General features: G+C 42.5%; 1 protein-coding gene across 1 annotated transcript; it reads right to left on the minus strand.

The window, feature by feature from the left end:
- Positions 1-12415: 12415 nt before the first annotated feature.
- Positions 12416-12838, minus strand: LOC142177083 (secreted RxLR effector protein 161-like). The gene has a single exon (XM_075245547.1). The coding sequence runs from the start codon at positions 12836-12838 to the stop codon at positions 12416-12418; it is 423 nt and encodes a 140-aa protein (XP_075101648.1).
- Between the last annotated feature and the right edge of the window lie 1374 nt (positions 12839-14212).

Below are 14212 nucleotides of genomic sequence, written 5' to 3' on the forward strand. Positions count from 1 at the left end.
AGAAATTCCCTACTGCTAACTCTCGTACATGGGCCGTCAGTTGGTATCCTTCTTCCATACATTCTTCTAGCATTCCTGCTGTGAAGGAAGACTGCCGCTGTGATAACTTGGATATTATTGCTCTTGATCTATCGGAGCGAATCACCCTACCCAAGGAGGGTTTTACATATTTTTACATGTATCCTTTTACTTTGGGTGCGTTTTCTTTGAGCGGAGAGCTTGACCCCGTGATTGCGGAGTTTTGCCTCCGCTACCAAGTGTGTTTGGCACAAATAAGTCCTTATGTGTGGAGGACGGCGACTTGCCTTTGAGCGGAGAGCTTGACCCCGTGATTGCGGAGTTTTGCCTCCGCTACCAAGTGTGTTTGGTACAAGTAAGTCCTTCTGTGTGGAGGACAGTGGCTTGCCTTCGGCGTTTGTGCCAGGAGACTTGAGAGGAGTTAACTTTAGCTCATATAATGAATCTTTATTCTCCCAAAATCTTCTGCGGGAGAATGATAAACTTCTGCAAACGTGGCCACCATTCTCTGTTGTCTAGCAAACCGCGGGAGAAGACGCTCCTCCGCAGTCGGGGAAAAAGATAAGAGGGCGAGGATCGATGCCCCCGAGTCATCTCCGGTAGTGATAGTGACTGGCCTTCTTTCCGGGCCGGTCATAGACACCGTGATGATCAACGATGATGAAGAATCTAGTGATGGGGGAGCTTTTCTACATAGAAGACGACGATCTTCATCATCTCAACAAGATGCTCGACACTTTGGGGAGAGATTTATTTGGTAGATAATGTTAACTCCCATTTTCGGGCCCCATTTGTTGTGTCTGGTACTGTGGGGCAGAGTACTAGATCTCTGTCGTCTTTGGTTGGCGAGCATCCAACAACCAGGACTGAATTTGATACAGCTGCTTCTCATTATTCAACTCCATCAACTTTATTTCCATCTTCGCCAACACCAGTAACTGCTACATCACTTCCATCTTCATCCACTCTTCCACCAGCAATTGCTACATCATCTCCACCGGCCTCATCTGACCATGAAGAAGATGTTCCTCTTCCACAGTCCCCAGTTCATGGGAATTTGGGGCACAATTATGCTGCCCCTTCATAAGATCCACAAAAGAGGATGAATGTTACTCTTTCGGTCTCTACCGGGTGCAACTTGCTATCCCAGCCTGTGGATATTGCTAATTATCTGAAGCCTTTGGCTTTAGAGAAAAACTAGGAAAAGATTCAGGCACTCTCAGGAGAGTGTTTGTTAAACAATGCTATGCACAATGCCGCCGCGGTACGTTTCTTTCTTCCTTTATTACTCCTTCTACTTTTGGGTGTGAACATATTTTGAATTTTACCTTTCTTACTTTGTAGGCCAACTTTCTTGCTTTTGAGGGCCTTCAAAGGTTGATTCGTGGAAAGGAAGAAATTACCTCCGCTCGGGATTAGCTTTTGGCAGAGCAAGAGCAACATGTCGCTCGCCTTTCGGAATAGGAAGCCAAAGATGCTGAGGTTGTTGTATTGGAAGCTCGTTTGCAGCAAAGTGAGCAAGAAGTGGTAATCCTTAGCCAAGAAATTGGCTCGCTGAGGGTTAGATTTGACGAAGCCAGGGAGAAATGGGTTGAAGTCCATAACGTCGTTCTTACTGCAACCGAGCGCGAGGCTGCCTCCATTGAAAGAGTGATCAACTTAGAGGCAGCCTTGAATTCCAAAATTGAAGAGCTTACTACTATGGGGCGAAGCATGACTAGCTAGAAGAGAATTATAGGAAAATTATCGAGCATAATAGGATTTTTAGTTCAACTGTCCGCGACCTTGATGTTAGCCTCAAATCTGCTAGGTCCGCCCGGGAAAACCTTTCTGTCGAGGTGACCCAACTCAAAGAAGAACTCAATTGCTGAGCGGCTTCCCTCATTGTTGAGAAAACTTACGCCATGTACAGCATGAGGAGAAAAACCTTGGAAGAGGCCAAAGATGGTGTCATTGATTTTGATGCCAAAATTGCTAAGGCCCGCGAGCTTGAGTTAGCTACTAAAAGTGGACTCCCAGCGAGGCCTGATGCACCTGGTCCTTCTAGTTCTGGTTCCGAGTTCTCGGGAACTGAAGAAGAATCAGAGGATGATGATGCTGAAGGCTAAACTGGTAAAAATATTGAGCCATTGGTGGGTCCGTATGCCTCTCCCGGGGGTACGGACACTTCTCTTCCTCCGGGTTCTTGAGATACTGCAGTTTAGCTTTTCTTTTCTTTTTTCGATTCTTGTACCTGTGCCATTTTGACATGTTTTTGTAAATAAAAAACATCTTTTGCTCAAGTATAATTTGATTTTTCTTTTCGTTTGAATATTCTTGCAAGTCTTTAATCTTTGTATTTTCTTCCTTTTAAGAATTATTATGTGAAGCTTTGGGTGTATTTTTCCCGAAAGCATTTTTGGCTCTGGGCACCAACCCTTTTTCACGAGGGCTTTTGATAAGTATTTGTGCAAGTTTTCTTTTTGCATCCTTTCGTATACGGCTTCGGGTGTATCTTTCCCTGAAGGCATCTTTGATTTCGGGCATAAGTTCTTCCGGAACCAACCCTTTATCATGAGGGTTTTTATAAGAGAGGGCCCTCTTATGTTTACGGTGCTCTTGAAGAGGACGTCTCATGTTCATTACGACACTAGCATTTGAAATACTTGTTTAACTTTCAAATGACAAAGTTAATTCATCGTTCAGACAAGAAACAAGCTAAAAACAAAAGGATTTCATTTTATTTCTTCTATTTTCAAAAAATACATAAGCATTTGCTATGCTAAAAAGAAATTGCCATTACTTGTGGCTAACTTGTACAACTTATTTCTACGGGGCTGGTCACGCAGTCCCCAGTCCCGATGATGCAACTATATTTTTGAGTTTTCATTTCTCGGTCGACGTGGCAGTCATTATTGTCGTATCCTCATATCATTTCCCCCCAGTGTTCGAACGCGAAGTGCACGAATTGGAACACTGAAAGTCTTGTATCTTCGAAGATTCCACTAATGCATTGCTAAATAATTCTCTAGTGTTTTGTGCTTGTGAACGATCAGGTAACCTTTGCTCAATAGCAAACTTAATTTCTAGATGAGAATTTGTTATAGAGCAAAAGGCTATATATCCATCCTTGAGTGGATCCTCTCTTGTATGCCTTGCTATTAAAGGTTTTATTGTTGTCCTCGTAGCATGCTTTCTGTTGCTGCCTCGTTAAAAACCTTGCCAAAAAAACCTAATTGAGACAAAAACTAAACAAAGGAAAAAAAAGTGCAGTACATACTTTCTGATCGGATAATGTTCATCAGCAATAATATCTTTTGAGGTGTGACACGTTCCAATTGCTGGGCAAAGTTTCTCCATTTTGGTTTTCCAACTCGTATGAACCTTTCGTGGTGATAGCTGAAACCCGGTAGGGGCCTTTCCACGTTGGACCTAGCTTCCCCGCATTGAGCTCCCGGGTATTTTGAGTTACTTTTCTTAGGACCAAGTCTCCTACTTTGAAATAACGGAGGTTGGCTCTTTGATTATAATACCGTTCCATTCTCTGTTTTTGAGCTACCATTCTTACATGCGCCAAGTCCCTGCGTTCATCGAGCAGTTTCAAGTTGACCAACATTGCTTCATTATTTGATTCTCCATCTGTCTGGAAATATCTTAAGGTGGGATCCCCTACTTCCACCGGGATTAAAGCTTCGGCACCGTACACGAGGGAAAAAGGGGTTTCCCCTGTGCTTGACTTGGCCATAGTTCGATATGCCCATAGAACTCTGGGTAATTCCTCGGGCCAGTTAACTTTAACTACTTCCAACCTTTTCTTGAGGTTTCGAATAAGTACTTCATTTGTCGACTCCTCTTAACCATTTGCGCTCGGATGATAGGGTGAAGATGTGACTCTTTATTTTTAAATCTTGGAAGAACTTTATAATTTTTGCGCCAATAAACTGTGGCCCATTGCCGCATACTATCTCTTTTGGTATTCCAAACATGCAAATTATATTTTTCTACAAGAAATCTACCATTTCGCGTTCTCTGATCTTCTGATAAGAACCTGCTTCCACCTACTTAGAAAAATAGTCAGTCAAAATTAAAAGAAATCTTACCTTCCCGAGAGCCGGAAGCAATGGTCCGACGAAGTCCATCCCCCATTTCATGAATGGCCACGGGGACAGAACCGAATGTAAGAGTTCTGCCAGTTGATGCACCAGTGGTGCGTAGCGTTGACACTTATCACATTTTAGTACGAAGTCTTTGGCATCTCGTTCCATATGGGGCCAATAATATCCAGCCCTTACCAACTTTAGCATAAGGAATCTGCGCCCGAGTGGTTGCCGCATATCCCTTCGTGAACTTCTCTCATGACATAGTTAGCTTCAGATGCCCCTAAGCATCGGGCCTTAAAAAGATTTTCTATATAATTGGCCTCTCTTGAAGCTATATCGCGCTGCTTTGGCGCACAATGCCGGGGATAGTTTGGGGTCTTCAGGTAGCTTCCCGTGTTCGAGATAATTGATGATTTCATTCCTCCAGTCCCAGACTAGACTAGTCGAATTTACCTCATAGTAACTATTTGTATCCAGGATTGAGTTCATCAGTTGCACTACCGTCCTAGACTCTGATCCCTTTATTTCTGACGATGATCCTAGTTTTGTTAATGTGTTATCTTCCCTTGGGATATGAGAAATTGACCATTCCCGGAATCGCGCTAAATAAACCTGAACCTTTACCACGTACTGTTGCATACGCTCCTCTTTGGTCTCGAAGATCCCGTAGACCTGATTTACCACCAGCTGTGAGTCGCATTAAATTTCGATAACCTCGGAGTCAAGTCCCCGGGCCAATTTGAGCTTTGCAATTCAAACTTCATACTCTGTTTCGTTGTTAGTTAAATGGACCGTCCTGATGGCTTGTCTTAGGGTTTCCCCAGAAGGCGTAATTAAGACTATACCGAGCCCTCACCCTTTTATATTGGAAGCTCCATCCATAAATAATGTTCAAACCCCTGATGTCGATTCCAACACCATTACTGCCTCCTTGGTTGCCAGAGGCAATAATCACGGACTCAAATCAGCCATAAAGTCGGCCAAGACTTGCGATTTAATTGCAGTCCTTGGTTTATTTTCTATGTCAAATTCACTCATTTCGACGGCCCATTTGGCCAATTTACCCGAGAGCTCAGGTTTATGGAGGATGTTCCATATAGGGAGAGTAGACACCACGGCTATCTGGTGACATTGGAAGTAGGGCCTCAGCTTCCGAGCGGCGATTACGAAAGCTAAGGCCAGTTTTTCCAAATATGGGTAACGAGTTTCTGCTCCTGTTAAAATTTTACTAACATAATAAATGGTAGATTGCGTACCTTCGACCTCTCGGACTAAAATCACACTTACCACAACTTTCGAGACCGCGAGATAAACCAGCAACGTTTCATCTTCGTTTTGTTTTGAAAGCAATGGAGGGCTTGACAAGTACTTCTTTAAATCCCTCAAAGCCTGCTAGCACTCCGGGGTCCATTCTAAATTATTATTCTTTTTGAGCAGTGTGAAGAAACGATGGCACTTCTCTGATGACCGGGAAATGAACATGCTCAAAGCTGCCAATCTTCCCGTAAGCCTTTGGACTTCCTTCACGTTTGATAGTTGGTCCGGGATATCTTCTATTGCTTTGATCTTATCAGGGTTTATCTCAATTCCCTTTTGTGATACCAGAAACCCAAGAAACTTACCATAGCTGACTCCGGATGTGCATTTCTCAGGATTAAGTTTCATATTATGCTTCCTTAGGATGTCAAAAATTTCTTGCAGATGTTTAAGATGATCACCCGCATTTAAAGACTTAACGAGCATATCATCTATATAAACTTCCATAATTTTTTCTATTTGATTTTTAAACATTTTGTTCACGAGTCGTTGATAAGTGGCTCCGACGTTTTTCAACTCGAAGGGCATCACATTGTAGCAATATATACCGAAATTCGTTATAAATGAAGTATTTTCCTGATCCTCCGGGTTCATCTTAATTTTGTTATACCTGGAATAAGCATCGATGAAACTCATCAACTCGTGCCCGGTCGTGGGATTAATCATCTGATCGATGTTTGGCAGTGGGAACGAGTCTTTCGGCCACGCCTTGTTAAAATCCTTATAATCTACATGCATGCGAAACTTATTATTCTTCTTAGAAACTACTACTACATTGGCCAGCCAGTCCGGATATCTTACCTCTCGGATCGAACCGATATTAAGTAAGCGGGTTACCTCTTTTTGACGAGTTTATTCCTGGCTTCGGCAATCGGGCATTTCTTCTGTCTTACCGGAGGTATGCTGGGATCCAAGCTTATCTTGTGTATGGCTACCTCTGTCGGGATGCCTGGCATATCCTCATGCAATCATGCAAAACAATCATCGTTAGATTTAAGGAATTTAATAAAGTCGGACCTGAATTATAGGTGCAGTCCCGTCCCCAAGTGGAATTTCCTTTCTAGGAATTCTTCGAATAATGCCACTTTCTCCAGCTCTTCTATCGTGGACTTTGTTTCATCGGTTTCTTCTGAAACATGGAAATATCTCGGCACCTGATAATATTCCGACGCCTCTACCCCCGGGCTAACTTCATCTAGTTCGGGAGTAGGTGTCAGTCCCTGTAATTGTTATGCCGCATGTTCCTTTATTTTGCTACTGGAGACCAAAACTGCATTCATCTCCCTTGTCGCCGGTTGATCACCCCTTATCTGCTTAATTCCTTTGGGTGTTGGAAACTTCAACAACTGATGATACGTTGATGGTACAACTTTTATCTTGTACAACCATGGCCTTCCAAGAATGTTGTTGTATCCCATATCACCATCTACTACTTCGAAAAGAGTGGTTTTCATTACTCCTTCAGCGTTCGTGAGTAATAAAATTTCACCCTGGGTTGTCACACTTGCGAAAATTTGGAGAGGAGCTTTGTGGCTGGAATAATGCTTCTGGTGACTTTAGCTTGCTCCAATACTCTCCATTATATGATATTAGCCGAACTCCCTGGATCCACTAGAACACGTTTATTCTTAAAATCTAGCACATCTAAAGAAATTACCAATGCATCATTGTGTGGCAGCAGCAATCCGTCTGCGTCCCCCTTCGTAAAAGTGATATCGTCTTCCCAAAGTCTTTGCTATGCGTAATTGATACTTTTATCATTTTTGCTGCTGAAAAGGTGACCCATAAATCTCGTTCCCTCCGAAGATCATGTTGATTGTTTGACGCAGGGGATCTTCTCTTGCTTTTGAGGGTTCCGCGTTGTCCCGGTTACGACCATAATTGTTCTTAGCTCGGTCACTCAAGAATTCTCTGAGGTGACCATTCTTCAATAATGTTGCCCCTTCTTCCCGGAGGTGTCGACAGTCCCCTGTCCGGTGGCCATTCCTTCCGTGGTATTCACACCACAAGTTGGGATCCCTCTGGCTGGGATTAGATCTCTTCGATTTTGGGAACCGTGCTTCTTTGATGTTTCTCATGGCCGATACCAACTCCACTATACTGATACTGAAGTTGTATTCCGATAACCTGGGGTAAGAAGGATCCCGCGATCCTGACGCTTCTCTATCCTGCAGTGATCAATTGTTCTGACTGTGATCAGTCCTTCTGTCAACGGTGAACCTGTCTATGGTCCGGAAACCTCTAATGCGGCTTTCAATCCGTTTATAGGGCAAAAACCGGCCCCTCAAAGTCTGTCTGTCCGCGTCATAATCATCCTTTGATTTTTCTATGTTCTTTTCTCGTCCTCTGGTCGATGATAGAAAATCAACCTGATCATCTTCGATCCTTATTTTTAATTCGTACCGGTTGTGTACATCCGCCCAGGTCATTCCTTGAATCTCGAGTAGAATTTCCTTCAATTTGAGGAAGCGTTTAAACTTCTCAGATTCAATCCCTTGGTGAATGCTTCAGCTGCCCATTCATCCGGGGACAGCCAGGAGAAACATTCTCTCCTTATGGAATAGGGTACGAATGTCGTAGCAGCTCAGACTCTCCTTGCACAATCATGAATATGTCAGCCTTTTGGTCTTGTACTTTTCTAGCCCCGGCATGAGACTTTGATAGAATGTATGAGTCCACCAAACTGTATAGAGACCAAGTCCTATACCAGTTCCCACAAAAATAGCTAATGAACCAGTAAGTAAATGACACAGGAGATTTTACGTGGAAAAATCCCTGCTCAAGGGGATAAAAAACCACGACCTACACTTGTAGGATTTCAACCTCACTAATTGAGCAATCTTTAGATTACAACCTATTGTAACCTAGGAATTAAACTCTTAATCCCTCACTAACTTGTAATACGCCTATTACAAGCCACTTTGCAATACACCTATTACAAAGACTTCAACTCATGACTAACTCTAGTCACAACACAAACTCTAAGGGTTTATGGGTTTTGGAGGTTCCTAGTTAAAGCTTCTAAATAAGCAAAGTAGGAATTACAATGAAAAGCTAATACAAAGATACAACTCAATTAAGGACATACAAAAGACTTGTTGTAGGAACTGGTCCGTAGTAGTGTTGTACTTTATTCTTGATGCACTTGTGACTTAATTGTTTGATTATCAGATCTTGAGTGCTTGAATTATTTCACAAGTGTTCAAGTGATGTTTTGTTGTAATGCTTCTTATTAATATCCTTTGGATGACATCACTTGGATGATGTAAACACTTGGTTGGTAAAAAAGCCCTTCCCAATGGAAAGTGACTGCTGCATTATTTCTGCACTGTAGCATGTACAGTGCAGGCAGTCACTTTCCAACTGTAGAGTTGACTTCGTACTGCTATCAGGGAAACTCAAAGGGATCAGGTCCCTGAGTTGATTCTTTTCTTTCTGAAGTCATACAGCACACATTAGCTTGAGTCTGTTGATAGATATATATACCAAGTGTACATCAGGTCCTTTATCTGGTTCTTTAACAATAAGTTTGTTAGATCATTAAAACATAAATCTAAGATACTTTAAACCCATCAATTTCCCCCTTTTTGATGATGACAAACTTAAAAATTGAAAACCATTTGTAGAATACAATAACCAGATAAAGTACCAGGAATTTCACAAGTTCCCCCTAACTCTATGCTTCCCCCTTACTTAGATGCCCTGCTTCTATTTATCTTTCCCCTTTTGGCAGCATTAAAAATACACAAGCAAGTAATCTTCATAAGTAAGTCTAGCCCAACTAACTCATGCCACATGTGTGCGCACAACATGATAGAAAAGAGAAGTAGAAAAACACAAGCATTTAACAGCAAAAAGAGAGTCTTCATTGATTTATAAGACATAAACCTCTGCCAAGAAAGCAGAGGCAAGTTTGGACTGTTGAAAGCGGGAGCAGTTCAGGTGAAATCCATCCACATCACAAAAAAACAAATACAACTACCACAAGTCATCAAAACAAAAGAGAGAAACTTGACACTGGTCACTGGTCACTGGAAGATATTCCTAGGGAGTGCTAGAGGAAGAAGGCTTGGAGGAGGCCACAAGAGTGTTGAGAACAAGGTCAATCCGAGCATTTGCGGACATCTGCTCTGCGAGCAGTTTCTCTCGCAGGTTCTCCACATGTTGCTGGAGCTCAGCATTTTCTTTTGAAAGACGAGCAACTTCTTCACTTGATGAACTGGAAGGTCCTGGTGCCCTTGTAGCCTGACTTAGCTGAGTCTCCAGAATGGCATTCCTTGCCTTTAGCTTCCTGATCTCCTCTGTAGCACTATTCTGGGAATTGATCAGCTGGGAGATCGTCGAAGTGCTGCCTATTCCTCCAACCTTTTCAACACATTCACATTCCTCTAGTATAATTTTCAAGAAGGTCTGTTTCCTGGTTCCCATCTTGGGCTATCCTAAGGGCACATTAAAGAACTTGAAGACACACGTGAGAAGAAAGCCATAAGGGAGTCCATGGTTCCCATCCTTGAAAGCTGCCACTTTCTGCATATGTTCAATCATAATGGCAGGCAAATTGATAGAGCGGAACTCATCCATTGCTTCCATTAAGTATAGATCAGACCGGGATTTGATGGACCTTCTCTCAGCACGAGGGAGCAGAACCTTATTAACTAACTCAAATAACAGTTGGTACACAGGAAGCAGAGCCTTCTTATGTACCTGTTCCCCATGCTGGACAGCTTTCTCTTTCATAATGGCGTGCCTAAAATTAGAGCCACAAGTGCCTCTCACAGATGACAACCCTTCAGATGGAACCTTGAGAATGTTTCCCAACACAGTAGAATCTATAACATTATCCGCATCATTCACTAGGACACAGATGTGGTCATCTTCAACAGTGAAGAGTTCATCATAGAAACTTTGGACCTCATCCTCATACACCTTGGGCACATCCTCTTTGAACAGATGGCCCCACTGCTGAAATTCCACCATCTCAAGAATTTGTCTCATACCCGCCATTTCAGAAATCTCTAGGTCAAACGTGCGACCCACAGTACCTTCTGGTACCGCAGCCTTTCTTGCCCAAGCACACTTACACTTTTCACCCTTTTAACAGAACCGGGTGCCCCAACAGTTTCAAATTTCCTTTTACCAAACTTCTCAATGGACTTAACTTTGCTACTTGATTTCACCAGAATATCATCATCAAACACTGATTGTTCCTCCACAATGTGCTTAGACTTGATACTACCTTTCATAAATTTTTTACTTGATGTTTCAACAGCTTCCTTTGAAGCACTCTCAATAGATTGTTTCTTTTTCTGAGATCTCTTAACCAGGGAACTTGGTTCCTCATGAGCATCCTCATCCACCTCCACTACAGGTACACTTTTGTCACACAGAATTTCCCCGTCATTCACCAGCCTCTTCTTCTTTATATTACTACTCCTTTTGCTTTTCTTTAAGGCAGACTCAAAAGCCTCCTTCTGTTGCGACCTTATAGTAGGTCGCTTAGGAGGGGGCTCAGGAGTGACCACGGGCTTTCTAATCTTAAAGTGTGCACTAAGAACCATATCATCGTGTTCATCCTCATCACTATATCTCACAACGGGAGGGATGGACTTCAATGTTTTAGCATCAAAGTGAGGAGATAGAGAAGGATCGAAGTTGACCTGGGAAGATGATTCCTGACATGTTTCCTCAAAGAGCGGATCAGGTTCATCAGCAGGGTTCCTAGTAGCTTCTTCAGGTGCATAAGATCCGAAGAGCACCATTGTTCCTTTTTCTCCTTAGAGTGGAGTCCCTTCCCCTTGAGACTCCGGCATGGAAGAAGTTACCTCATTCACCAGTCTCTCGGCAGCAATGGCCAACATGTTTTCGATGGCCTCCTTTTCCTGAGGTTCCATAGCAGCAGCAGTAACCAAAGGACTAGCACATTGATCAGTATCTTCCTCGGACACCCATTTTCCTTGTTGAATTTCACCCTTTTCGTTATCATTATTCTGTTCTTTGAGAGTATCAGGCAACAGAGAAGAAACACTATCTATTTTTGGTATTTCTGAGTTCTTAACACTTAAGGAAGGAGTATCGATAGAGGGAATGATGAGAGAGATAGGGGTGAAAAGGAATCAGGTTTGGGTGTTTCTGGGTCAGTAATGGTGGAAGAGGGGACGTCTGGTGGTATTTCTAACATGGCGGATGAGTCAAGGGTTTTCTCTTTAGAGGTGGGTAGGTTTGCTTTCTCTTCAGCCATGGTAGATAGTTGGGTAGAAGGTTTTGGAAGAGTGGAAAGAGAGAAGGATGATCTCTTAAGGTTAGGAGGTGTAGGGGTTTTAAGGAGGGAAAGGATAATTATGAGGGAAGAGAAACGGGTTCTGAAATGGATGTAGGTTTGTGGGAAGATGCAACGTTGCAGAGGAAAGTGAAAAGATTTGAAAGAAAAGACGTGATATACAGGGTCTGAAAAGGTGGATGACATGGCAGTTAATTTTGTTTCTTTTGAGATATGCATGAAAAAAATACAAGACTACTAACCTGTGGTACAAGAACCAGGTTCTTGACCGGTCTTTCGAAAAAGATTTTTCAACTCTCTTTACCGCTCATGCATTGTTTCTTCAGCTTCTATAGTCATCATGCGTGTCTACCTGCAACGGTATAGAGGTGAGTTAGGCTTGGTCAGAAAACACTTTAGCTAGATTTACCTGAATGTAACTTTCATAGCCATATGGAAGGGAATCAGGTTCTCAATTAGGTTTGATTAACCCCAGTGCCATCCTGTTTTTCTCAAAATGTTCCCTTCTCAGAGCTTTGGAGAAGATGTCTGCAATTTGGTCTTCTGTACTACAGAACTTCATGCAAATAATCCCCTTCTCCACATTGTCTCTGAGAAAATAATGTCTCACATCAATGTGCTTGGTTCTCTTGTGCTGGACCGGGTTCTTTGCCATGTTGAGTGCACTGATATTGTCACATAGAAGAGGTACATAATCAGTGTACACTCCAAAATCCTCAATTTGTTATTTGATCCACAAGAGTTGGGCACAACAAGAAGCTGCAGCAACATATTCTGCTTCAGTTGTTGAGAGAGCTACACAGTTTTGCTTCCTTGTGCCCCATGAAATCAGACAGGATCCTAGGAAGTGAGCCATTCCGGATGTGCTTTTCCTGTCCACCGGATAACCTGCATAATCTACATCAGCGTACCCAACAAGATTAAAATTGTCACCTGAAGGGTAATACAGAACCAGGTCCTGTGTTCCCTTAAGATATCTTAGAATCCTTTTGGCAACCTTTAGGTGAGATTCCTTGGGGTTTGACTGGAACCTTGCACATAGCCCCACACTGTTTACAATATCTAGTCTACTGGCAGTGAGATAGAGGAGAGATCCAATAATGCCTCGATACATTGTTTGATTTACAAAAGCACCAGATTCATCCATGTCCAATCAAGTGGCAGTGGCAATGAGAGTGTCGATCACTTTTGATGCTTCAATATCGAACCTCTTCAATAGCTCCTTGATGTATTTTTGTTGACTGATACAGGTTCCCTTCGTGGACTGCTTCACTTGAAGACCCAAGAAAAAGTTCAGCTCCCCCATCATGCTCATCTCAAACTCACTTCCCATGAGTTTTGCAAATCCCTCACAAAGTGAGTCAGCTGTTACCCCAAAGATAATATCATCAACGTATACCTGAACAATGAGCAGGTTCCTTCCTCGTTTCTTCAGAAATAGAGTGTTGTCAATTTTTTCTCTTGTAAAGCCATTTTCTAAGAGAAACTTTGACAACCTTTCATACCAAGCTCGAGGAGCCTACTTCAAACCATACAGTGCCTTGTCCAATTTGAACACATACTCAGGATGTTCATGACATTCAAAACCTGGAGGTTGCTTAACATAGACTTCTTCCTTGAGAAAACCATTCAGAAATACACTTTTGACATCCATTTGGAACAAGGTGAATTCCATATATGATGCAAAGGCAATGAGAATTCTGATGGCTTCCATACAAGTAACTGGAGCGAAGGTCTCATCATAATCAATCCCTTCCTCCTGATTGTAGCCTTGAACAACTAGCCTTGCCTTGTTCCTTGTAGTGTTTCCATGCTCATCAAACTTGTTTTTGAACACCCACCTGGTCCCTATGATGGTTCTATCTGAGGGTCTAGGTACCAGGTGCCATCCTTAGTTCCTTTCAAATTGATGTAGCTCTTCTTGCATAGTTGTGATCCAGTCTGCATCCTTCAAGGCTTCCTTAATATTTTTGGGTTCTATTTGGGAGAGGAAGGCTGAGAAGGCAAGTGAATTTCTTGCTTTTGATCTAGTTTGGACTCCATAATCAAGGGGGGTTGATTAAATTATCGAGAGGATGGGAGCTTTTGTGTTTCCAGTTTGGCACTAGAATATCATTAGTGGAGGAACTAGGTAATCCTGACTGGTTCCCTTGCATTCTTCTTTCTGCTACTTGTTGAGTACTTTGAACTGCATCAACCACTCTTTCTTCAGCTTCAGTGGTTGTGATTTGGGTACTTGGTTCCTCTTGAGTTGGAGTGGTGGAGGTTGCATTGCCTTCATTTGTCTCCTTCACTTGACTCATCATATCTGCCTTTCCATTGGCCATATCAATGATTTCTCCTGGAACCAGCAGTGGTTCACTGTCTTGATCATCTTTGTTGCTCTTCTCACCAGATGAAGGGGACTCATTAAAGATTACATGAACACTTTCTTCCACACATTGAGTCATTTTATTGTAAACTTTGTAAGCTTTGCTTTGAGAAGAATACCCCAGAAAAATTCCTTCATCGCTTTTGGCAT

The sequence above is a fragment of the Nicotiana tabacum genome, chromosome 23 (assembly GCF_000715075.1).
Source record: "Nicotiana tabacum cultivar K326 chromosome 23, ASM71507v2, whole genome shotgun sequence".
In the NCBI taxonomy this organism is placed as follows: domain Eukaryota; kingdom Viridiplantae; phylum Streptophyta; class Magnoliopsida; order Solanales; family Solanaceae; genus Nicotiana; species Nicotiana tabacum.

What these genes read in the sequence shown, in the direction of transcription:
- LOC142177083 (XM_075245547.1), bottom strand. Translation starts at nt 12,838, where the DNA reads ATGGATGAATCTGGTGCTTTTGTAAATCAAACAATGTATCGAGGCATT.